Source organism: Schistocerca piceifrons, chromosome 3, assembly GCF_021461385.2.
Source record: "Schistocerca piceifrons isolate TAMUIC-IGC-003096 chromosome 3, iqSchPice1.1, whole genome shotgun sequence".
NCBI lineage: Eukaryota > Metazoa > Arthropoda > Insecta > Orthoptera > Acrididae > Schistocerca > Schistocerca piceifrons.
In genome coordinates this window covers 489,235,575-489,263,260 of record NC_060140.1, presented here as the reverse complement: position 1 = coordinate 489,263,260, position 27,686 = coordinate 489,235,575, and the positions used below count along the sequence as shown (strand labels likewise).

General features: G+C 39.9%; 1 protein-coding gene across 1 annotated transcript in view; it reads left to right on the top strand.

Annotated features, from left to right (window-relative positions):
* The window catches only part of LOC124788761, a 249,014-nt gene that overhangs the window by 54,736 nt on the left and 166,592 nt on the right, over positions 1-27,686 (top strand). The window contains exon 2 of the mRNA XM_047256044.1: positions 3,400-3,531. Within this exon, the coding sequence (XP_047112000.1) occupies positions 3,400-3,531 (132 nt within the window). The remainder of the gene's footprint in view (positions 1-3,399; positions 3,532-27,686) is intronic.

Here is a 27,686-nt window from a genome sequence, read left to right as displayed (position 1 = left end):
GGTGAGAACCTAGGACATGTTGTAGTGCTAGTTCCCACATGCAGAGTTCCGAGAAACTGGTGTCTGGAGGAGGAATCCAGATGGTGCATTTAGGGAAACAGGCACTGAGGCCATGAATGTCATGTTGTAGAGCATGCTCTGCAACAGGATATTGCAATTTGCTAGTGTGCACCCTCTGCCTATGCCCATTCATCCCCTCTGCCTATGCCCATTCATCCTAACATAATTTGGTGGTAGTCATGCCAATGTAGAAGGCTGAACAGTGTTTACATAATAGGTGGTACACCTGCGAAATGACACATGTCATATACCAGGCACCTGTTTCACCACAAGCACCATCTGGATTCTTCCTCCAGACTCCAATTTCTCAGAACTCTGCAGTTGGGAACTAGCACTACAACATGTCCTTGGTTCTCACCATCCATCTGGCCTTAATTTATGTTAATTTCTTCTGTCTCAGCTTTTCTTCACTGTAACTGCTCTTTGCATCACTCTGTTTTAGTTTCCTACATCTTTCATTGTCTTTCCTGTCTAATTTTCACTGGCCCCCTCCTGCCTCTGTTACATACAATGCACTTAGCTTTTCACTCTTATTACCATGTGCACAATGTTTTAGTAGTAATCTCCATGTTGTGTATTACCCTGTCTTCCACCTTTAACCTCTCAGGTTTTCAAATCTCATCTGATGCAGTCCCCAACAATCAGTCTTCCCTTCTCATCCCATATGGTTAGTCTCCCCTGACCCACGGTTCTGGGTGACTTTCCCAAAATCTATGCCTTTTCCTAGACCTCTCCAGTTCTCCTCATTAATTTGTAACCCTGCTTTCTTTGAAATATTTCTGTAAAAACTTGACATGAGCTGCAAGCCATCTTTGCTGCCATTTATTAGAATAACATTGTCATTATGTGCAAGCCAGTTTATTCTGATATAACCCATTTTATTCCAAGTTGATTTAATTTTTGTTGTTCTGTTTCTATCTTATCTAAATTCAAATTGAACTGTATTGGAAATAATGTGTCTCCTTGTCTGGAGACCAGTTCTGATTTCCAAATGCTCCGATATAACTGTAGTGATTTTTACTTTGCAGTAGGTTTCCTCTAAACACACCTGTATGAGATTTATTGAATTTTGTGGAAACTGAAACTCATTCAAGATGTTGGTGATTGTGTCCCTATGGAGGCTATCATAAGCTTTTTTGAAATCTACAAAAAACATGTGAATGTCAACATTATGTTCCCAACCTTTCTCGGTTACCTTTCTGAGTGTAGAAAGGTGGTCTGTAGTAGATCTGTAACTTCTGAAACTGCAGTGACAGTCCCCTGTAATTCTTTCCCCAATCGCAATCATTGTCCTCTTTGGACACTGTGACAGAGTTTTGTAAATTACATTAAGGAGTGCAACCCCTCTATAATTATCACATATTGGGGGGGGGGGGGTCATTATTTTTTAATATAGGGCAGTTTATTTCCATTTTCCAGTCATCAAGTGATCTCTCATATTTCCAAACACTCAGTTTTGTAATTATTTTAACCAGTAACAGTTCTCCATTCTACATTAGCTCTCCTGCAATTTGATATTCACTGAAAGTCTTAATGTTTTCTTAGGTTTTTGCTTATTTTTTGTATTTATTCTTTATTGGGAGTCCCTGCTTTGCTGTCTATGGTGTCTGGCACCTCACATGGAAGAGACTCAACGGGGTCTTCACAATTCAGTAGTTTTATGATGTATCTGCCCATAGCCATTCTGCTTCAGTGTCATTAAGGATCTTCCTCTGTTGTTTTTAACAAATGTTTCTTTTTCCTTATATTTCTGTGTTACTTTCCGTACTTTTTGTTACATTTGTCTTGTCCTGTGATGGATACTGTCCTCTTCCACTTCTTCTATTAGCTCCTTGTAATATTTCTGTTCCTCCTGCCTTAGTATAGTTGCTGTTTCCTTCCTTATTCTGATATAGCTGTCTTTTAACTTCTGATTCCTCATATTTTCTAGACAGCTCTTCCCAGCCTGCCTTCTCTCTCTAATTTCTTGCTGGCACACTTGATTGAACCATACCTTATCTGATCTCTTTCATTAGCCTACAATTTCAAATACTAACTGCTTTTCTGTTTGCTTAATTTAAGATCAGTTTGGGTTTCTGTCACAGTCTCTTACCATTTCCTCTCATTTAGTTACGTTTTCTGCTAGTGTTGACTCTTATTTTCTCGTAGCTGTTCTAAACACCTTCTTAAATTTAATGTTCATTTTACTTATCACCTATAATAATAAATGGTAAATAAAAATATTATTCCCATAAAAGTCACATATATTGTTTGCTGCATCAGATATCATGTACCATACATCATGAAACTTAGATGGTATCAAACAATATGAAACTTTATATTTATATTTTGCCATACTGACCTAAATCTTGGTACTTTACAATATTCCCCCCCCCCCCTCCCCCCCTCCCACCCTCACAGGATATTATGCATAGAATGTGCATGTGTTTCTGTGAAACTATTGAGCATGTTATTGCTATAAAAATTATTCATCTCATATTTCTTTAATAAAAATATTAATGAAAAATTTGCCACCATGATTCTTCTAAAGAAAACAGTTTTTCACCTTACATTGACATTAGTTAACAAGATTAAGAAAGGGGTGAATATGGACATAAATGAACAGATATCCATGAAAATTAAAGCTGTTACTTCTGACAAATAAATATTACAACAGTATTTCAATAAACTTTTTGAAAACATTCAATGTGAAAATTTCATTTAAGAAAGCTTAAAAGTCAGAGCATATAGAATTCCATATTTTTAAATTTTCATTTTGTTTGTTGCGGCTACCATTTACAAGAAAATTGACTATTGGTTTCATATACAATTCAGTTTTAATTGTTAGTATTCGTCTCAAATAAATTAATAGAAACACAATGAGAAGTACTATGTGTAAGTATTATTTGAGCTTAGGCCAAAAGGCATGTTCACATTAATAGTAAACAATAAAGAAAATGTTATTGCTGTAAAAGCTCACATTTACCATGTTGCACACCCAAAAGGAAAGTTTTGCCTAGTTTTTCTCTCTAAGGCTCAATCCAATTTATATCCACATTCCACCACCAGGAATGGAGTGTGAACCTTTGCCAATATCAACCACTTGTACTCCCAAAACATCAGAAAAATCATTAAACAACATTGGCTGAAGATCATGAGACAGAAGCCTACAGGCATTCCAACATTTTAAAAGTTATTTAGTAGTTTCATCTGCTCCATATAACAACCCCCACTGTATCTTTCACCAAGTCTCTTTTTTAGTGCATTAGTGAGGATCAACTTGTCAAATGGAAATCATATTTGGTGATATTTATATTTATTGTTTTTCATGTTGAAGACTTACTGAGTTGATTTCACCAGTTGTTTTACAATAATCAACCAACACCTTTTGTTTGTTGTCTTAAGTGGTCCAGAAACCAGGTTCAAGCAGCTGCAAAGGAGAAACAAGATGAAAAGCTTGACTCACCACAACAGTTGTCTAGTGATCCAAAGGTATGTTAATATTTTCATACTTGCTTTTTACACCAGAGATAGGAAAATCTTATAATTTTACTGGATATTTTAATTATATTTTACTGGATATTTTAATTATATTTTACTGGATATTTTAATTATATTTTTAAAAGTCACTCAGGACACTGGGAGAGATGTAGCATTCTCCATGGTAAACTTTTGACTGAATTATTCAGTCAATTAATTGAATAATTCTTTTCTAATTCATACTGCCCATAATACAAGACAGCTAGAAATAAATTAAAGATGTACATGTAGTCTCAATACATGCATGTTGATCAGGGTGTATTGCTACTGAGTTACAAATTCTGTTAACAACCAGGAGATTTTCTAACAATTTGCTGGATGTCAGTTTTGATTTTTGCAAAGGATTTTCTAGGGAAAAGTAATGGATGACCTCACAAATAGATTCCTGGCAGAGAAAATCAAGAAAAAATGGCTTTGTTAGAAGAATACTTTGTTAGAACACAAAGGACTTTTATTCAGTTGATCATCAGATTATATTTGGGATGCCAAAATGTTGTAGTGTTATCAACATCTATCTAGCACGGATGGAGCCTTATGCTCATAGCATAAAGCTAAGTAGACAAATGGCATCCTAGGAATAAAAGTAAATTCAGCATGAGGGCACAAATAAAATAGTTTCACAGGATCCAATCTATATATATTGTCCTCAAATTATTTTAAAATTTGCTAAAAAAATAATAATGTTTTCTTATGATGGAAGCATACTAATAAAGGTCTTACACTCAGTTCTACAGACACAACCCAGATGATAATTGAACAGGCTCATAAATGTATCACAATAAACAAGTTTAATATTAATTACTATACAACCTAAATTATCTTATTTTTTGACAAATCATTGAGATCCCATAACGAAGGAGAACCTTCAGGGGTGTGTAATAAGTCTAGGTTTACATACACAAAACACAAAGAAATTGTAAGTTTTTTGATATGTACATGGCATTAACATTAAACTTCAATTATGCTGCATAATACTGCCTGTGTTTATGACAGTCAGATTTAATCAAGTAAATTAGATAAATTTCAGTTATTTTATATAAATGTTGTTCATCTGCTGTTGATAGCTTAAAATTACTTGTTAATATCCCCCCCTCCTCCCCCAAAAACAAAATAGTTACCTACATTTGTTGATACTGAATCCTGTTTACAGTATGTTAATACTCGTTATGAAGCTTTAAAATCAGTGCAGCTACTTGCCGTATAGTGAACAGAACTTTTCAAAAATAACTTTAGGGATCCTACAGATATAGGAAACTTATTTTATGACAGACTGCCACTTAGCACAAAGAGCATGAGCACCTTCAAAAGGAACATCTCATCTCAGGATGTTGGTATAAGATGCGCTGCACTTGTAGGTAAAACCATAAGACAAATGTAAGTGTAAAATTATAATGAAGTAAAACACTTCCCTTTTCACGTGGAAACAATTTTTGTGAAAGAAGGGAAAAGGAAAACAAAATGTAGTGCTGAAAATACAGAAGAGATCATACAAACTAAGTGATTTTATGTAAATATGATTTAACTGTGTTTTTCACTATGTATAAATGTTCAAATATTTTTTACATTATGACTAACATACATGATCTAAAAATTAGTTTCCAGTCTGTATAAATGTATTACTATTTTCAGCAGTACAGCAAAAACACTTAACTTTAGAGACTTTCCTTGTGTGTGCAAGATTATTTGTAAATTAATACAGTCTACTATATATATCATCCTGTGGGCTACTATTGATTATTTGTAAACATTATCATTATTATAAAAATTGTGTTTATTTATCAGTGACAACTTTCTAAGAAGTTTGTTTATACTGTATAAAACTGGCAACATAACGTGTCTAATATCATTATAAAATATGATCTATGAGGGTGGCTAATGAGGTATGTTTTTAATTTTCTTTTGAATATGTTGGGCCTTCTCAGTCTCTTACTTATGGCAGATGTGATCTTTTTGAATACCTTTCTACCAGATTACACAACTTTACCTCAGGAACCTTAGCCAAGATACAAAGTAGACATGAAAACTATATTTAGTATCTTGAACTGTGATCATGCAAATCACATTTACTATTAGTAATCAAACCACTGTAGTGGGTTTTTTCCATTATACTACATATTTAGGTTTCTTCTCCTTCCATTTTCGTAGGAACATTTCCATGATACTTTCCTTTGAGTCAAATAAACCTTGATCATTTGTCTTGCTCTTCTTTCTAAATGTTTAATATTCCCTGTCAGTCCTATTTAGTATGGGTTCCACACACTTGAGAAATGTACTATGATGGGTACACTGTGTGGGGCAGCAGGTGTAAAATTTAATTTCTATTGTTTGTTGCTGCTCTCAACACAGGCTCTCTAACTACAATGTTGGCAACCAGAAAGTGATTAGCAAAAACGTGATGCCTGTAATTAAAGTTCACTGTGCCCTCTCTGATGGAGAAATAAAGTTATTGATCATTGAAGTTCATTATGCTGAGGATATAGGATGATGTCTGGGATTCATATAAAATGCAGTTTACTATAACAATTTTCACTATATTCTGAAAACGATAAAGCTTAAAGTTCCAGACAAAAGTTTACCCTATCAACTCGTGTACTGTCAGAGCTGTTCAGTCTATTGAGAGGATCCTATTATCCCTTGATAACGAAACTGTTCAGTAATTGTTATCGATGTAAATGTTCAAAGTGAATGCTCACCAAAATTTGATGTTAATACACATCAAACGCCATGCCAGTAGTGATAGAAGGTCTGTCCTGTGGTGACACGTGAAAATACGACATACGCAAACTGAGAATAAATTACTGGAGTCGTTCAGCAATTAACAGTTTACTCCAATGCGAACTCATTGTTATGTGCGTACTGAGTTACATAATACAGCATCCAAGGCTGTTCCTTGCAACTGCACAAACGCGATGCGGCTTCTGACACGGAGTGTGCACTGATACGAATCTAGAAGAGAAGTGGGGCCTGACTCTAGCTCGCAGCACTCTTATTTATATAGCTGCAGTGTGGACCGCCAAGGGCACAGCTGACAACATTTGCCTTCCTAACTAGCCGCTCGGCTAGTAGAGCACCACTTCAAGTTATTAAATAATTAATTGTTCGCTGAAGACCAATGAAGATCTCAATTTAATTGTGCAATCAGCACACAGGTAAGTATTTGTAATAAAATTCTGATGTGGCTAGGTTAAATACTTTTGGCAAGAGAATTATTTTAATTGCACTACACGCAATAGGTGAGCTCTGAACTTGCCCTTTGGAGAGACACTACAGCTGTGGTTTTATAGCTATATTTTGGAAACTTCTCACATCTTTGTTATTATAATGTATCTTCATTCTACCTAAATTTAAAGATCCTAACTTTATCTAATCACTTACTTAACATATCTCGCTTCCGTACTTTTACGACACAAAAACAGAAAATCATGAATTTCAATCAAAATATTACTTTGTGAGATCCAGCATGCTGTTTCCATTACATTACAATGAAATAGGAATCTGAATATAAATTCTGAAGTTTCTAGCTCCTTCCTGTTGCGCCGATGATTTTTACGTAAAACGTCCAAATTTCGAAAACTGTTAAATTTACTAAACTGAAACTTAACACATTATTATTTTAGCATCACTCCTGACATGCTATTAACTTTTCAGATTATTTACTTTACTTTTAAGGTATTGCATAACATTTGTGATGTCATAGCTAGTTACAGCGAACTAGGCTGGCACACAATGGAAAGCATATGAATTCTATATGGCGTGAGTAGGCTGCTTCCCTACACCTACCAGTCAGCCAAAGTCTTGAAATGTTGCAAGGCAGAGTAGCTCCACTTGTTATATTACCACTCCTAACATAAATACCATTTTTCTTTTTCTGCTCTTACATCATATGTATTACACATAGCAAACAGTATGAAATCACCAAATTCTTATTCAGGCTGTATTTTTCAAAACTTTATTATGCTGCTTATAGTTTACAGGCTGTCAGCAATAACAGCACAAATATTTTACAGAGAAACATTTTATTTAACAAATTATTCAAAATTTATGATTCACTAATAGTGTGTGAACTTCCAGATTCATACCCACTAATAATTGTTGGTTTTAGCACTGACGTACCTTATTTGAGACGTTTGTATTTCTTTTTTGCCTGCTTCATTTACTGCATTTTTATATTTTCTCCTTTTATCAATTAAATTCAATATTTCTTCTGTTACCCAAGGATTTCTACTAGCCCTCGTCTTTTTACCTACTTGATCCTCTGATGCCTTCACTACTTCATCCCTCAAAGCTACCAATTCTTCTTCTATTGTATTTCTTTCCCCCATTCCTGCCATTTGTTCCCTTATGCTCTCCCTGAAACTCTGTACAACCTCTGGTTTAGTCAGTTTATCCAGGTCCCATCTCCTTAAATTCCCACCTTTTGGCAGTTTCTTCAGCTTTAATCTACAGTTCATAACCAATAGATTGTGGTCAGAGTCCACATCTCTCCTTGGAAATGTCTTACAATTTAAACCTGGTTCCTAAATCTCTGTCTTACCATTATATAATCTATCTGAAATCTGTCAGTATCTCCAGGCTTCTTCCATGTATACAATCTTCTTTTATGATCCTTGAACCAAGTGTTAGATATGATTAAGTTATGCTCTGTGCAAAATTCTACCAGGCGGCTTCCTCTTTCAATTCTTAGCCCCAATCCATATTCACCTACTACGTTTCCTTCTCTCCCTTTTCCTACTACCGAATTCCAGTCACCCATGACTATTAAATTTTCGTCTCCCTTCACTATCTGAATAATGAGATTGACAGGAAGTGCAAAATGGCTAAGCAGGGATGGCTAGAGGATAAATGTAAGGATGTAGAGGCTTATCTCACTAGGGGTAAGATAGATACTGCCTATGGCAAAATTAAAGAGACCTTTGGAGAAAAGAGAGCCACTTGTATGAATATAAAGAGCTCAGATGGAAACCCAGTTCTAAGCAAAGAAGGGAAAGCAGAAAGGTGGATGGAGTATATAGAGGGTCTATACAAGGGCGATGTACTTGAGGACAATATTATGGAAATGGAAGAGGATGTAGATGAAGATGAAATGGGAGATATGATACTGCGTGAAGAGTTTGACAGAGCACTGAAAGACCTGAGTCGAAACAAGGCCCCGGGAGTAGACAACATTCCATTAGAACTACTGATGGCCTTGGGAGAGCCGGTCCTGACAAAACTCTACCATCTGGTGAGCAAGATGTATGGGACAGATGAAATACCCTCAGACTTCAAGAAGAATATAATAATTCCAATCCCAAAGAAAGCAGGTGTTGACAGATGTGAAAATTACCGAACTATCAGTTTAATAAGTCACGGCTGCAAAATACTAACATGAATTCTTTACAGACGAATGGAAAAACTAGTAGAAGCCGACCTAGGGGAAGATCAGTTTGGATTCCGTAGAAATATTGGAACACGTGAGGCAATACGGACCCTATGACTTATCTTAGAAGCTAGATTAAGGAAAGACAAACCTACATTTCTAGCATTTGTAGACTTAGAGAAAGCTTTTCACAGTGTTGACTGGAATACTCTCTTTCAAATTCTGAGGGTGGCAGGGGTAAAATATAGGGAGCGAAAGGCTATTTACAATTTGTATAGAAACCAAATGGCAGTTATAAGAGTTGAGGGGCATGAAAGGGAAGCAGTGGTTGGGAAGGGAGTGAGACAGGGTTGTAGCCTTTCCCCGATGTTATTCAATCTGTATATTGAGCAAGCAGTGAAGAAAAGAAAAGAAATATTCGGAGTAGGTATTAAAATCCATGGAGAAGAAATAAAAACTTTGAGGTTCGCCGATGAAATTGTAATTCTGTCAGAGACAGCAAAGGACTTGGAAGAGCAGTTGAACGGAATGGCTAGTGTCTTGAAAGGAGGATATAAGATGAACATAAACAAAAGCAAAACGAGCATAATGGAATGTAGTCGAATTAAGTCGGGTGATGCTGAGGGTATTAGATTAGGAAATGAGGCACTTAAAGTAGTAAAGGAGTTTTGCTATTTGGGGAGCAAAATAACTGATGATGGTTGAAGTAGAGAGGATATAAAATGTAGACTGGCAATGGGAAGGAAAGTGTTTCTGAAGAAGAGAAATTTGTTAACATCGAGTATAGATTTCAGTGTCAGAAAGTCGTTTCTGAAAGTATTTGTATGGAAGTGAAACATGGACGATAAATAGTTTAGACAAGAAGAGAATAGAAGCTTTCAAAACGTGGTGCTACAGAAGAATGCTGAAGATTAGATGGGTAGATCACATAACTAATGAGGAGGTGTTGAATAGAATTGGGGAGAAGAGAAGTTTGTGGCACAACTTAACTAGAAGAAGGGATCGGTTGGTAGGACATGTTCTGAGGCATCAAGGGATCACCAATTTGGTACTGGAGGGCAGCGTGGAGGGTAAAAATCGTAGAGGGAGACCAAGAGACGAATACACCAAGCAGATTCAGAAGGATGTAGGTTGCAGTAGGTACTGGGAGATGAAGAAGCTTGCACAGGATAGAGTAGCATGGAGAGCTGCATCAAACCAGTCTCAGGACTGAAGACCACAACAACAACAACAACAACAACAACAACAACAACAACCTTATTTGAAAACAGTCATTCCCATCTTTCTAACAATATTTTATCTTTCCCATAAACCATCCATATCGAAAATTGTCAGTTTCTTGAGTGTGTGAATCTTTGAATGTGACCCTTCCAAAATTTCAGTGTTACTATCTTGTGTTTCTAATTTTTCTGTTTACAATAATGTGTAATTTTCCTAAAATAAAATAATATTTGCTCATGAAATATATTAATTAGAAAATCTGAGTTTTCAGAAAATTCTTGGTGAGCTCATATCAGCCTCATAAATGGAACAATTATTTGTACCAGTTTAAGGACATCAGCCAATTGTTAATCAAAATAATGTCACTGTCTGATGCATGTATGTATTCTATAGATTTTATACCTTTTATGTTGTTATAGCTTTAAATTTCAGTATTTTGTAGTATCTGCCTCACACACATCTAAAAGCAGGCATCTCACATAGTGGCAAGCATTCAACCAGTATAAATACTATGTTTGTCAGTTTATTCATTTAGTCAGAAGGTGTTTAGTAATCATTATTTGATATTCCATACCAATTGTTCAGTCAGTCCATAGCCAGCTCTCAACAAGTACAAATAGCATGTAAAATCCTATGACGTTGTGCTACATAATTACTGAGTATCGCCATTTGTATGTAAGTTTGCCACTATATTAAGGAGGCCTGTTCATGAATGGGTAGCATTTTCATCCCATACTTTCAGAGTGCATTGCTCTTCATCTATAACACTTAAAAGATTTCAGAATGAATTGTAACAATATTTGGAAAAGGAAAGTTACCACGTACCATATAGCAGAGATGCTGAGTCACAGATAGGCACAACAAAAAGACTGTCACAATATAAGCTTACGGCCAATAACACCTTTGTTGAAAATAGACCACCCACACACACACACACACACACACACACACACACACACACACACACACACACACACACACTTGCGCGCAAACGCAACTCACACACACGTGACTGCAGCCTCTGGCAGCTGAAGCCACACTTTGAGCAACAGCAGTGGTGCATGATTGGAGCAGCAGCTGCGTGGAGGTAATGAGGAAGCTGGGGCGGAGAGGGTGACAGTGAAGCACTGCTGGGAGTGCGCAAGGATGAGGTGGAGAGAGGGTAGGGCAGCTAGGTGCAGTCACAAGGTTATATGGGGGCACGGGAGAGGTGGGGGGGGGGGGGGGGTCGTGGGCTAGCAGACAAGGAGATAAGTAGAAAGAGTGGGTGTGTTGGTGGAATGAGGGCTGTATAGTGCTGGAACAGTGGCAGGGAAGGGGCTGAATGGGTGGGAAAAATGACTAACGAAGGTTGAGGCCAGGAAATGTAGGATATATTGCATGGAGAGTTCCCACCTATGCAATTCAGAAAAACTGGTGTTGGTGGTAAGGATCCATATGGCACAGGCTGTGAAGCAGTTATTGAAATGAAGGATGTCATGCTGGGCAGCCTGCTCATCAACAGGGTGGTCCACATCTTTCTTAGCCACAGTTTGTTGATAGCCATTCATGCAGACAGCCAGCTTGTTGATTGTCATGCCCACATAGGATGCAGCACAGTGGTTGCAGCTTAGCCTGTAGATCACATGACTGGTTTCACAGGTAGCCCTGTCTTTGATGGGATAGGTGATGTTTGTAACTGGACTAGAATAGTTGGTGGTGGAAGGATGTATGGGACAGGTCTTGCATCTAGGTCTATTACAGGGATATGAGCCATGAGGTAAGGAGTTGGGAGCATGGGTTGTGTCAGGAAGGACGAGTGTATTGTGTAAGTTTGCTGGGCGGCAGAATACCACTGTGGGAGAGGTGGGAAGGATAGTGGGCAGGACATTTCTCATTTCAGGGCTTGGCAAGAGGTAGTCAAAACCCTGGCAGAGAATGCAATTCAGTTGCTCCAGTCCTGGCTGGTACTGAATTATGAGGGGAATGCTCCTCTGTGGTCAGATGGTGAGACTTTGGGAGGTTGCGGGAAACTGGAAAGGTAAGGCATGGGAGATTTGCTTTTGTACAAGCTTGGGAGGATAATTACAGTCTGTGAAGGACTCATTGAGACCCTTGGTATATTTCGAGAGGGACCACTTGCCACCGCAGATGTGATGATCATGGGTGGCTAGGTTGTATGAAAGGGACTTCTTGGTGTGGAATGGTGGCAGCTGTCGAAGTGGAGGTATTGCATGCGGTTAGTAGGTTTGATATGGACAGAGGTACTAACATAGCCACCTTCGAGGTGGAGTAGGACCAGGTGAAGCAAATGGGGAAGAAGCTGTTGAGGTTCTGGAGGAATGTGCATAGGGAGTCCTCACTCTCGATCCACATCGCATAGATGTCATCAGTGAAACTGAACCAGATGAGGGGTTTAGGATTCTGGGTGTTTAGGAAGGATTCTTCTAGATAGTCCATGAATAGGTTGGCAACTGGGAAGGAGGTTGTTGGTTTGGACCATCCTGTTGCTGATCCGGGTGCTCAACATGATGTCCTTCATTTCAGTGACTGCTTCACAGCCTGTGCCATATGGATCCTTCCCACCAACACCAGGTTTTCTGAATCGCACAGATGGAAACTCTCCCTGCAATATATCATATGTTCCCATAACCCTCCTGGCCTCAACCTTCACTAGTCATTTTTCTCACTCATCCAGGTCCTTCCCTGTTCCCATTCCAGCACCCAGTCTTTTTACTTCTCTTCTTTTCTGCTACCCCCCTCCCCTCTCGCCTCTCCCCTGCCCCGCCTACTGTCCCAACTGCAACTACCTGCTCTGCTCTCTCTCCACTTTGTCCTTGGACGCTCCCCAGCTGCACTTCACTGTCCCCCACTCTTACCCTACTATTCCTCCCCCTCCCTGCCTCAGCCTCCTCCTTACCTCCTCCTCCTCCCCCCCCCCCCCCCCCCCCCCTCAGTTGCCACTCCCATCATGCACAATGTGGCTTCAGCTGCCAGAAGCTGCATTCATGTATGTGAGAGTTGCGTTTGTATGTGTGTGTGTGTGTGTGTGTGTGTGTGTGTGTATGTGTGTGTGTGTGTGTCTGTCGTCTATTTTCAACAAAGGACTTGTTGGCTGAAAGCTTATATTTTGACAGTCTTTTTGTTGTGCCTATCTCCAACTCAGCATCACCACTATATGGTGAGTGGCAACTTTCCTTTTCATAATATTGTTGCACTTAGGAGAGTGGTGCTTTATGGCAACACTAAATGACTTAGGATAAGTGGTAGCATAAGCTACGTCTGTTTATCTATAATAGTTTAAATACTACAACAACTTGTTTACATCATGAACGTTGAATGCATATTTAGTCTTCTGTACCATCATCTGGGACATCATGAATTTAACAGCACTCAGACTGTGTAAGGCCTCTGTCAACTTTCATAGAATTCTTTTGGGCCTCACATTTAATAATTTGAAGTATGTCCAAGTAATTAGAAAAAATGTTTCTTCTAATCATTATTTTCCTTAATAATGACCATCAATAATGATCTATAGTATACTTTAAATTATTTAATGTGAAGCAGAACATAATACTGCCAACAGCCTTGCTGCAGTGGTAACACCAGTTCCCATCAAATCACCTAAGTCAAGTGCTGTTGGGCTTGGTTAGCACTTGGATGGGTGACTGTCTGATCTGCGCAAATTGAGGAGCTACTTGATAGAGAAGTAGTGACTCTGGTCCCATAAACTGACAATGGGCAGGAGAACGATGTGCAGATCACATGCCCCTCTGTATCCGCATCCAGTGACAAAGTGATGATGACACGACAGTTGTTTAGCACCATTAAGTATGTTTGGATGGAATTTTTAGTTTAGTTTTATAACAGAATTCCATGAATACCAAGAGAAAACTGACAGTGTTTGAATGATATTAGATGCAGGATGTCCCAGATAATGGTACCAAAAACTAATGTTTGTTTAAAACTCATCGTATGAACAAATCAATGTAGAAATTACACTAATATAGATAAATCAATACTTACACTGTTGCTTAATCTAATCCCATTCAGTCTTGGCATAAAGCAGCATCATCCTAAATGTTACAGTTCAAGAGCTAACACTCTGGAAGTACAGGATGAATAGGAGCAGGAGGAGTAGGAGATTAGTTTTTAAGATCCAGTTGACAATGAAGTTATTAGAAAAAGAGTGCAAGCTAATATTAGGAAAGGATTTGGAAGGAAATTTGGAATGCGCTTTCAAAGGAACCATCCCGACATTTGCCAGAAGCCATTTAGCAAAATTACAGAAAACCTAAATCCAGATGGCCAGACACAGGTTTCAGCTGCTTTCCACCCAAATGTGAGTTCTGTGTGCTAATGACTGTGCCACCTAGCTTGGTATTAAAGAATGAAAATGCTACCTGTTCACAAGCAGACCCCCTTAAGCGAAATACATGAAAACTAATCAGTAAATTATTATCATTGTGAATGAATTATTACATATATAAATGTGAAAATCACAGTTCATGATTGTGGGTGAAATTCATTTAAAAACTACTTGAAATTTTTTAAATTGGTGAATGAACATTGATACAAAGTAAACTAATGAACACTGATACAAAGACAATTGCTGAGGAACACAGAAGCAACTCAGTAACGTTACAGTCTACCCCCTGCTTTACCTGTGACTGAGCCTATGCGATCATTCCAGCTCACACCACCACAGATTCTTACACTGAGGCATTTGTATGAGTTGACTGATACCTGTTGTCACTCTGTGATAATGTAGTCTTAGGGTACTATGTTTTTAGGTGTTGTGAGGTGTATGGTATTGTGTATTTGATTTGATTATTTAAAGCAAGTTTCCAAGCTTTGCATCGCATTAATATCTTATCAAAACTTGACTGGATGTCTCTTCAGTTTTTTCAGATACTACTTCAGTATAGACAACTGTATAATCAACAAAAAAGCATAGTTTATTATTAATTTACTGTGCACTAATGAATGGCTGCTAGGTCATTAATGTACGATGTGGAAAGCAAGGGTTCCTGTACACTTCCATAGTGTACATCTGAAGTTACTTCTACTTCTGTGGCTGACTCTGTACAAGATAGCAGGCTACATCCCTGTCTACCAAGAAATCTGAAATCTGGGCTCAAATTTCATTTGATGCTCCATACATGTGTTAATAAGTGTTACTGTGGGACTGATTGTGAGTCAAATGGGTTTTGGAAGTCAAGAAGTACTGCATCATCCTTAATGCCTTGATCCATGGCTACCAGGGAGTCATGTGAGAAAAGTGCTAGTTGAGTTTCACACAATATATTTTTTTAGAATTTGTGTTGGAGGAGGTCATTCTGTTTGAGGCCATCATTACGTCTGGGTTCAGAATAAGTCCTAAGATTCTGCGATAGATAGATATCATTATGCTTGATTTCAAAATATGTGCTAAGATTCTGCAATAGACTACTGAACAGTAGTGCTTTGTACTTCTCCTGTCACACTTTTTGTAGACTAGTGTGACTTGTGCTTTTTCTAGCTTCTAAGAACAATTTTTGTTTGAGAGGTCTCTGGTATGTTATGGTTAAAAGAGAGGCTAACTCAGCCACAAATTCTATACAGAATCTGACAGAGTTGCATTGGTCCCTGGGGTCTTGTTCAATTTTAGTGATTTCAGCTGTTTCGCAACATCACTGACACTACTATCTATAGCATTCATCTGTACAGTGGTGCAAGCATCAAACTGAGACTGTAGCCCTGGATCCAGTTATAAGCTTACACCCTCCTTTTACACTGAGGTGATGAAAGTCATGGGATGCCTCCTAACATCGTGTCGGACCTCCTTTTGCAGTGACTCCACATGGAATGGACTCAGCAAGTCATTAGAAGGCCCCTGCAGAAATACTTAACCACACTACCTCTATAGATGTCTATAATTTTGCTGGTACTCAATGTTGTGTATGAACTGACCTCTCAATTATGTCCCATAAATGTTCAATGGGATTCATGTTGGGCAATCTGGGTGGCCGAATCATTTGCTCAAACTGTCCACAATATTCTTTAAACCAATGGCAAACAACTGAGGCCTGGTGGCATGACATTGTTATCTGGGAACATGAAGACCATGAATGGCTGCAAATGGTCTCCAAGTAGTTGAACATAGCCATTTCCAGTCAATGATCGGTTCAGTTCAACCAGAGGACCCAATCCATTTCATGTAATCATAACCCTCACCATTATGGAGCCACCATAAGCTTGCACAGTGTCTTGTTGATAATTTGGGTCCATGGTTCCATGGGGTCTATGCCACACTTGAACCTTACCATTAGCTCTTACCAAATGTAATCGAGACTTATCTGGCTAGACCAAGGTTTTTCAGACATCAAGGGTCCAACTGATATGACCACAAGCCCAGGAGAGGTGCTGCAGGTGATGTACTATTAGCAAAGGCACTTGCACTTGTCATCTGATGCTACAGCCCATTAATGCCACATTTTGCCACACTGTCCTAATGGACACATTGGTCGTACATCCCACAGTGATTTCTGTGGGTTATTTCATACAGTGTTGCTTGTCCGTTAGCACTGAAAACTCTACACAAACCCTGCTGCTCGTGGTCATTAAGTGAAGGCCAATGGATACTGTTTTGTCTGTGGTGAGAGGCAATGCCTGAAATTTGGTATTCTTGGCATGCTCTTGACTCTGTGGATCTCATAATATTGAATTCCCAAACTATTTCTGCAATGGAATGTCCATGCATCCAGCTCCAACTCCTATTCCATGTTCAAAGTCTGTTAATTCTTGTTGTGCAACCATAATCACATCAGCAACCTTTTCACATGACTCACTTTAGTATAGATGACAGCTCCACCAATGCACTGCCCTTTTATACTTTGTGTAGGTGATTCTGCCGCCACCTATATATGTGTATATTGCTATCCCGTGACTTTTGTCACCTCAGTGTATACTGAATGTTGTCCAGGCAGTCTTACATGCAGTTTGTGTGTATATTTTGGTGAATTTGAGCTTCTTGTCTACTGTGAAAAATACAATGCCTCCATGTGATACAGACACAAATTTACCTCAGAAAAATCTCACTGCTATTGCTTTTGGGTTTTAGGCACCTTTTTGTGCCTAGTATTAGGAAGCTCCAGTTCTGTTTAGGAGCGCTTCAAACTCTTGACACTGTCCTGTGAATGATTTGGCAGTCAATCACTAGCTGTGCATTTCTATATATCATACACTAATACTTGAAGGTCTCCTACAGTTATCATTTTCTGGACTGAATAATGGAGAATCACTTTAAAAAATGAAAGAAAACTTTAGCCCTGAACCTTTGAGGAACGATACAGTTCCCAACTCTGTGATGCTAACCTATTAAATCAGAACAGAGCATGTTACAGAAACTTCAGTCTCTGGTTCAAGCGTTCCACTTGACGTAGAACCAGGAGACCATGATAAATCTGAACACAATGCTGCAGATGGTGAGCTACATTGAAATTCCACAAGCAAAGCTGATCTTTTCAGCTTTTTCTGCCAGGCACTGAAATGAGCTAAGTACAAACTTGGACCCCAGACAACAAAAACAATTCATTTCAGTGAGAGCCACAATCTGCAGTTATTTTCACCATTTTCCCTTAATGGCTGCTGGACCAGCATCTTCAGCATGTTGAAGGAGGCCTGCAGGCATACTGACTGAGTGTACAAGATGGTCCTTCTTATCTCTTGCTGTCATTTGACCGAGAGGTACAATTATATGCCATGCATTTCAATTGCTGACAATTAATAGGCTGTCATCCTTTTGTGCATGTTTCCACCTGATGAAGGACACACAGTGTTTCACAATGGGTGAAGCATATTTCACTGGCTCAGTTTCAGTGTCAGTATGCACACTTTTTGGCTAGGAGGTTAGACGTAGTACTTTGAGTTCTCCCTGGTTCCTTTCTCCCCACTATGGGGCCCCTACATCTACTACTGACATGCCACTTAAGTCAAGTTGACAAGTGATTATAGATACTACATTTCCTGTAGAGGAGACAGTATCCACGGGAGAGGACAATATCTGAAGTACCTCTGGTATCTCTCCCTCTAGTCTGCCCGAAACTTCCCGGCAGATTAAAACTGTGTACTGGACTGAGACTTGAACTAGGGACATGAGTCTTTTGCATTTTTTCCACAAAAGACAATGGTCCTGGGTTTGATTCCTAGCTCAGTGCACTGTTTTAATTTGCCAGGAGGTTTCATATCAGTGCACACAATGCTGCAGAGTGAAAATTCACTCTCGAAATTATCCCCCAGGCTGCGGCCGTGCCATGTCTCTGCAGTATGCTTACTTCCAAGACTGGTAGTCCCACTTGTTTGTTGGGAAAACTTGCGTGAAGTTTGACAGGTAGGAGATTAGGTGCTGGCAGAAGTAATGCAGTGAGAATGAGTTGTGAGTCGTGCTCGGGTAGCTCAGCTGATAGAGTGCTTGCCTGAGAAAGGCAAAAGTCCCATTTCATGTTCTGGTCTGGCTCACAGTTTTAATTTGGCAGGAAGTTTCATATAAGCCCACACACTCCTGGAGAGTGAAAATTCACTCTGGCACCTTCAGACTATTTTTTGCCAGTCCTCTCTCGAACAGCATGCGGGAAAGACAAACACCTAAATCTTTCAGTGAGAGCTGCTATGTTTCTTATTTTATTGCAATGATTATTCCTCCCAATGTATGTGGGTGTCAATGAAATTTGGAGGAGAAAATTTGTGTTTTAAATTTTGTGAAAAGATTGCACTACAACAAAAAATGCCTTTGTTTTAATGACTGCCACCCCAACTCGCATATCAAATCCATGGCATTCTCTCCCTTATTTTGCAATAATACAAAAATAGGTGTCCTTCTTTGAACATCATCAATGTCCTTCATCAGTCCTATGTGATAAGGACCTGTACCACGTAGCAACATTCCTGAAGTGGATGAGCAAGCACACTGTAGGCTGTCTGCTTAGTAGATCTGTTGCATCTTCTAAGTGATCTGTCTTTGGCTTACTTCCCCCATGACATTTTCTTTGTGATCGTTCCAATTTAAGCTGTTTGTAATTGTAATCCCTAGGAATTTGGTAAGAGTGGCAGCCTTTGGATTCGTGTGATTTATCGTGTAACTGAAATTTAACAGGTTCCGTATAGTACTTATGTGAATGACATCACACTTCAAACAATAGAAACTCTAGGTAGGAATATCAGCAATGTAGGAAAAGACAGATTGCTACTTACTGTAAAGAAGACACATCAAGTTGCAGACAGGTACAATTAAAAGGCACTCACATACAGCTTTTGGCCACAGCCGTCAGTAAACCCCCCCCCCCCCCCCCCACACACACACAAAAAAAAGCAAGCACACCTCATGCACACACAACCGCCAACCCCAGCATGCTGGAGGTGCTGGGGCTGGTGGTTGTGTGTGCGTGAGGTGTGCTTGCTTTTCTGTGTGTGTGTGTGTGTGTGTGTGTGTGTGTGTGTGTGTGTGTGTGTGTGTGTGTGTGTGTGTGTGTGTGTGTCATTTACCAATTAAGGCTGTTGCTGAAAGCTAAATGTAAGTGTCTTTTAACTGCGCCTGTATGCAGCTGGACATGTCTTCTTTATGGTAAGAAACAATCTGTCTTTTCCTACATTTTTGACCTCACACTTTATGATTTAAAGTCAACTGTCACTTTTTATACCATTCAGATATGTTGTCTAAATCTTTTTACAATTGGTTTTTATCTTCTGATGTCTTTACTAGACATTAAATGACAGCATCATTTACATACAGTCTAAGAAGGCTGCTCATATTGTCTCCTAAATCATTTATATGGATTAGGAACACGGGCGTATAATGCTGCCTGGGGAAACACCACATATCATTTCTATTTTATTCAATGATTTTCCATCAGTTACTTCAGACAGTGGCCTTTCTTACAGGAAATCACAAATACAGTCCTACAAATGAGATGATACTCCCCAACCATGCAATTTGATTAGCATTCACTTACGAGAAAAAGTATCAAAAGCCTTTTGGAAATCTGGGAATATGGGATTAATCTGAGATCTTCTGTCAATAGCACTCATTAATTTTTGTGAATAAAGAGCGAGATTGATATTTCGTAAACGTGTGCTGACTGTGTGTCAGTAGATTGTTTTCTTTGAGATAACTGGCATTGAACATTGGAAAATATACAATATGTCAACGCACTTGCTCAAGTTGCAGATGGCAGTATTTTGTCATTTAAATTTTGTGTAATCTTATTTGTGAATTGAAAAAACATGGCATATTCTGTAGAGACACCCTTTTGAAATCCAAATTCAGGCTAAGTATCTTATTTTCCTTTCCCAATGCCTTCAAGGAGGAGGTAAGTAGTGAGACGGGATGGTAGTTATTAATAAGTACTACCTTTCTTCTAAAGGTTTCTGTCTCTGTCTGCAAATATACCCTTTGATAGTGACATATTCCATTTGTGTATCAATTGCATTAAACAGAATATAAAGTGGGAGGCATGCATCATCCATCATGATACATATATTCTAAATTCTTTGACATGGACTTCAACATTCTCGTTAAATTAAGCCCCCTCCCCCCCTCCCATTATGATAGCATAAAGCTTGTAGTGAGTGGATATTTCTGGAGAGTGGAATCATATCTGCAAGGTTTCATTAAAGTATAACTGAAAAATTCCAGTTAGCTGCAAAAAGGGAAAAGTGCGTTTGTGTCGTTTAGAGTGTACATAGCAGCCATGTCATTTACCAGCTCTGCTGCAATCACTGCACAGCTTTTCATATTAGCATGACTACCAACCAGCTGTCCACCAAGATGAAAGACAACCACCAACCTGTGGCCAAAAGAAAGGTAGACCACCCTGTGGCACAACATGCACCTGAACATAATACTCTTGGTTTCAGTGACTGCTTCACTACCTGAGCCATCTGGATCCTTCCCTCCACCACCAGCTTTTCTGGACTGTGCAGATTGGAGTTATCCTTACAACAAATTCTCCACTCCCATAATTATTCCAGCCTCAACCTATGGAAACATACTGTCCGACACCCTCCAGCCAACAGTTTTCACCCCCTCTTTCCAATAATCTCCTCCTCATTCTCATCTCCTACCTTCTTTGGTAGTCAGTTCAGCTATCTGTGACTGCAGGGATGAAAGAGAAACTGTGTGCATGTTTTCTTGTTGTGAAACTAGTGATGACAACCTCACAGATGGATACATTTCCACTAATCTGTCTGATGTCTGTGCTAGTGTGTTCAGATCACTGACACACACCATTAAAATTTTCTATGTATTTCTGAAGAAGAGAAATTTGTTAACATCGAGTACAGATTTAAGTGTCAGGAAGTCATTTCTGAAAGTATTTGTATGGAGTGTAGCCATGCATGGAAGTGAAACGTGGACGATAAATAGTTTGGACAGGAAGAGAATAGAAGCTTTTGAAATGTGGTGCTACAGAAGAATGCTGAAGATTAGATGGGTAAATCACATAACTAATGAGGAGGTATTGAATAGAATTGGGGAGAAGAGGAGTTTGTGGCACAATTTGACTAGAAAAAGGGATTGGTTGGTAGGACATGTTTTGAGGCATCAAGGGATGACTAATTTAGTATTGGAGGGCAGCGTGGAGGGTAAAAATCGTAGGGAGACCAAGAGATGAGTACACTAAGCAGATTCAGAAGGATGTAGATTGCAGTAGATACTGGAAGATGAAGAAGCTTGCACAGGATAGAGTAGCATGGAGAGCTGCATCAAACCAGCCTCAGGACTGAAGACCACAACAACAACAACAACAACAACAACAACAGCAACATGTATTGGAAGGTAGGTGTGACAACAAGATGTTCTGTAGTATGTCATCACTGATTGTATTATTTGCCAGTGTCCATAGATGCCATAGGAGCTGCAATGAGGTGTGATCGATAAGTTTTTCTGTTTGTAAATGTTTTTCCAATTGCATCACCTCTGATTTGGATAGATATGTCACTTAAACGCTTTTAATAGATGCACATCCTTTTGTGTTCAGCGGTGCACTGAGGATGTCTTGCAATTCTGCAGCTATAATTAATGCTGCAAAGACGTACCTGTATTTGGTTTCATCTGATGGTATCTGTGCTAAAACAAAATGGCTTTCCAGTTGTGTGAACCATTATACTGGGTTATGTTGCCAGAACAGTTGGGGTTTGATTGCAGCTCTGCTGATCCCACTGCTTCCAGATGGTTCTACATGTATAGTTGAGTCTGTCATTTTGAATATGAAAATAAACATGATGCGGCAGGTGTGGAAGAAATGAGCCAGTGTGTTGTGATGCTTCCAGATGGTTCTACATGTATTGTTGAGTCTGTCATTTTGAATATGAAAATAAACATGATGCGCCAGGCATGGAAGAAATGAGCCAGTGTGTTGTGATGCAATATGGCATGTCAGATCTTGTGCAGTTGTACTAATGTTATGTCAGGATCACCAAAATATATGGTTAACTTCTGAGACATATTACATTACACTAATACTCGCATGTATAGGAACGTCAGATTCCCTAATACTTGTGGCATGGAATACTAAACTACATTGAAAATCAAAGAACAACACAACACATAGAACCAAACAATGGAAACTCCAGGTAGGAATGTTAACATTGCAGAAAAAGATGGTTTGCTACTTACCATAAAGAAGACATGGCAAGTTGCAGACAGGCACGCTTAAAGGACACTCAGCCAGAGACACACATACAAAATTCACACACACACACACACACACACACACACACACACACAAGCAAGCACACCTCTCTCTCTCTCTCTCTCTCTCTCACACACACACACACACACACACACACACACACACACACACACACACACAACTGCCAACAGCAGCATCTCAGGCCAGAATGCAGCATCATATGGGATGCAAGTAACAATCTGGAGGGGGTGGGGAAGGGGAAGGGATAGTAGTGTATGGGCGGGGGGGAGAGACAAATGCTGTCTGCTGGAGTGTGCAGGAACAAGACTGCCAACAGGCACAGTGTTAAGAGGTTGTGGGACAGAGAGGAGAGGAAAAAAGACACAAAAAGGAAAGGAGTGGGGAAAGATGTGTGTTGGCAGAGGCCTACAAATAAAGAAGGTAGGAGATGAGAATGAGGAGGAGATTATTGGAAAGAGGGGGTGAAAACTGTTGGCTGGAGGGTGTTGGACAGTATGTTTCCATAGGTTGAGGCTGGAATAATTATGGGAGTGGAGAATTTGTTGTAAGGATAACTCCAATTTGCGCAGTCCAGAAAAGCTGGTGGTGGAGGGAAGGATCCAGATGGCTCAGGTAGTGAAGCAGTCACTGAAACCAAGAGTATTATGTTCAGGTGCATGTTGTGCCACAGGGTGGTCTACCTTTCTTTTGGCCACAGGTTGGTGGTTGTCTTTCATCCTGGTGGACAGCTGGTTGGTAGTCATGCCAATATGAAAAGCTGTGCAGTGATTGCAGCAGAGCTGGTAAATGACATGGTTGCTTTAACAGGTGGCCTGGCTCCCAGTGATATGATCATTGTGGTAAGAGGTTGGGATTGGGAGTGGCATAGGGATCGACTAGGATGTTGTGGAGGTTGGGAGAGCAACAGAACACCACTTTAGAGGGGTGGAAAGTATCTCAACTAGGATGTCGCTCATTTCAGTGCATTATGACAGGTAATCGAAGCCCTGGAGCAGGATGTGATTCAGTTGTTCCAGTCCTGAGTGATACTGGGTGATGAAGGGAACACTCCTTTGTGGCTAGTTTTAGGGGGTGGGATTGTGGTTATGAGGGGAAATGGCACAGAAAACCTGTTTGTGTGTGTGTGTGTGTGTGTGTGTGTGTGTGATTTGGGAACTTATGGGCGCCCAACGAAAAAATTTGAGTGAGCCAGCCACCCCTTTGACACATTAAAAATATCTCCCCAAAATCTTGTTAAAAATGTAGGACAATTCACAGAACTTTAAAACCCAAACCACATTCGTTTGAGTATTGCATAAAATAGACTTCAAATCAGCTGGCAAATCTGATGCAGTCCACTGGTCAGCAAATAAAACTCAGTCCAATAAAATGTGGTGCACTGTGATGTGCACGCCACAAACACCACACATTGGAGGGTCCTCTCACTGGAGTAAAAATCCATGCATCATAGGGCTGTGGCCAATGCAAAGACAAGTAAGGATGACCTCATCCCATTGACGTGGCTGGAAGGAAGTACGCCACGGCCGAGTTGTGGGCTTGATCACACGGAGCTTGTTGACGGTCACTTCTAGCCACTCATGTTCCCAACGACACAGGACTTTATACTTCAATAGCGAGGTGAGGGCATGCAGTGGGATAGCACACTGAAAGGCCTGACGGTCACGACACTCCTCCTTGGCTGCTTGATCAGCTCTTTCAATCCCCTGAATTCCCACGTGCCCTGGTACCCACCAGAAAGACACCTGCTTCCACAGTCGCTGTAGTTGGAGGTGGGTGTCATGGATAGTCTGGGTTCCTTTATCTGCTGAGTACAAATGCTGGAGAGAGTAAAGGGTGCTCAAAGAATCTGAACAGACAAGGGGGGGGGGGGGGGAGCAGCAGGCTTCACAGGAACTGCAGCAGCACACATGCATTGACAAATGCAGGTGCTAATGCTGACAGTTGCAACCTCTGTTTGTGTAGCGGCATCAGTTTTCAGGACTGGCTGTTTCAGAACGGAAGAAAAGGAGGCAGTGAACATGGGCGGCTGCATGCAATTGTATAATTTCCTTGCTTAACCATACGGGATGTGTTTGGTGGTTTTAAGTTCCTGGATCTTCTGTTCCTCAAGGAATACTCTGCAGTCCCTACTCCACACAGGGTAATCCCCAGAGCAGTTGACACACTTGGGAGGAGAGGAGCAACCAACTCCCTCATGTGCAGCTTTAGCACATGTCCCACAAGTGGCTTCCTCTCTACAGCCGAGAGTAGTGTGCCCAAAGTGTTGGCATTTAACACCACATTGGATTGGGGTAATAAGGCCATACACTGAGACGTAGGAAACTTGCCATCACATGCTCCGGTAGTCTGGTGCTGTTAAAAGTAAGAATAAAGGAGTCTGACTTCAGGAGAGCGCCATCCACCCATTTCATAATGTGTTGCACATCCTGGGACCATTCAGCTTTCAGTTCTTCTTGGGGAATGTCAACGAGATCCCTGAAAGTCACACCTTTGCTGTAGTTCAAGGTGTTGTGAAATTCAGTTTCTATTGCAAACTCCCCAAGGATTTCTGCCTTCTGAAGGTTCTTGACTTGTTGGAAGCTAGATGTTTCAACCAACAAGGTCCCATTTCACAAGTGCTTAACAGATTTTATGGTACCAGCAATTCCTTCTAAACCTTTCTGGATATAAAATGGTGAAAATTTATCAAAACTCCGTTCTTTTCTTTTAACTAGAAGAAACACATTCTGAAAAGCAGCATGTGTTCTGTTACAACTAACAGAATCAGGAGGACTGGCTACACGAGCCACCCTTTCCACTGGGAGGAGAAGAATAAAAGTTCGAGGGTTCCATCTCAGTCCCACAAGCAGCTAGGGAACTAGAAGTCCACCTAGACAGAGCCCCGCGTGCCTAGGTAAGCCATATACAACTGAGGTGCGGCAGGTTCCCCAGAGGTTGCCCGCTAGCAACTGTTCCACCTCAACAGCCATGCATCTCATCATCGCGCAGCACACCTTGAGATTGAGAGGTTTTTTTATAGAGCTTTAGTCCATCCTCACAAACCAGGCGGTCAAGCCAAGATCCCCATTCCCTGAGACACACAACATTCCACCACCGCACTGCACGGTGGTCACTGAAGCATGCCCAGAGCTTACGGTGACAAGAGACTGGCGGCACTTACCAGTCACCAGCTCAGGAACCCCGGGGTCGCCAAGCCCGTACTCATCAAATGAATGCTGAACCCCTGGGGGCGATCTGTTTGTGGACTAGGTCTTAGGGATAGTGCTACTTCAGGTGCTGGAGAGGAAGGGATTCAATTTCAGAGATGTGATGTGTGGAGTAGGGATTGTACAGTAGCAGTACCTTGCAGAGGGAGCAAATGTGGTTCTAGGATGCCTGTGCCATGGAGATATGTTTTTGCAGTATCAGGCTTGTGGGGGCCAGGAATTTGTGGAATCTGAAAAGGTGTAGGTCACTGTGAAGGAGGGATGGGACCCAGAGAAAGGGATCTTTACAGTCAGGCCATTTGGGAGCATTCCATGATTAGACATATAGGTTAGACATGATCCAGAGACAGGATCCAGACAAAGGAATCTTTACAGTTAGACCATTTGCAGAGGTTCCACAGTTAGACACATAGAACTGTACATGTCATGGAATATTTATGCACACTGCCACTGTTCTTGTCATTGTGGTTAGATGCTCTACAAATACTTTATCTCAGACAGCTGTGGTAAATAATCTTAGCATTCATATACGGTATGCATCATGTAAACTGCTGTGTGTATATGGCCGGAAAGGACAGCACTGAGAGGGCCATCTGAACTAGCATCATACTGACATGCCACAAAGAAGATACACAAAAAATGCAATAAAAGGTAGTTTGTTTTATTTTAATAACATAACAAAAATAACACAGTTTTTTTCTATATTACACCTGTGTGTGCTGTGTTCATATGATGATGTTAAGCTTTATTTTCTTGTGCAAGAGACATTTTTAATCTAGTGACAGAAACTCTGGTGTGGTAGAGAAAAATTATAATATTAACAATTAACAAAAAATAACAATCAAATCCTATAAAGTTTGTTAGAGAGTCATGCACACATTGCTGCTAAGCTGTTCAGTATTGCGAGAATGAAGAAGGCTGGCTTCAAGAGCAATAATTAAGGATAAATGTAACTACAGTGAGAAATATTTTGACATCATGAAAGTTGCAGCAGTGAAAAAGGGTTAACTGCATTATTCTACAAAAATATCATATTGTAGCTGGTAGTGTGGAAAAGTAGAATTATTCAACATCAAAGAGATGCATTACACATGTGGCAGAGTTAACATCTATGTTTCTAGAAGGAAGAGATCTTGCTGTACTGAAACTATGAAATCCATTAGGGCTCTCATCCTATGAGTTTATGATTTGTTTAATGATACTTTAACAGCATCAAATAGTGGAGATTCCAATGATACTAGTGAAGAAACTTAACATATTACATTATCTATATTTTCAGTTCTTTTCAAATGAATAAATGACACTGTTTTAAAATTATTAATTTGTAATACTGGCTTACATTCTTAAAAATAAAGTTTGTGTTCAAAAAAGTAAAACAGATAAATTTAAATTTATTGCCTGCTTATTAAACTCAAAAAAAAATTGTGCAAAAATATAGCATTTCAAAAATGTGGTGAAATATTGTTTTAGTCCTATATGAGATAGCTCTCTGTGGAACTATGTTCCTCAGTTATTTTACAATAATTGAACTATGAACCATTGACCTTGCCATTGGTGGGGAGGCTTGCGTGCCTCAGCGATACAGATGGCCGTACTATAGGTACAACCACAACGGAGGGGTATCTGTTGAGAGGCCAGACAAACGTGTGGTTC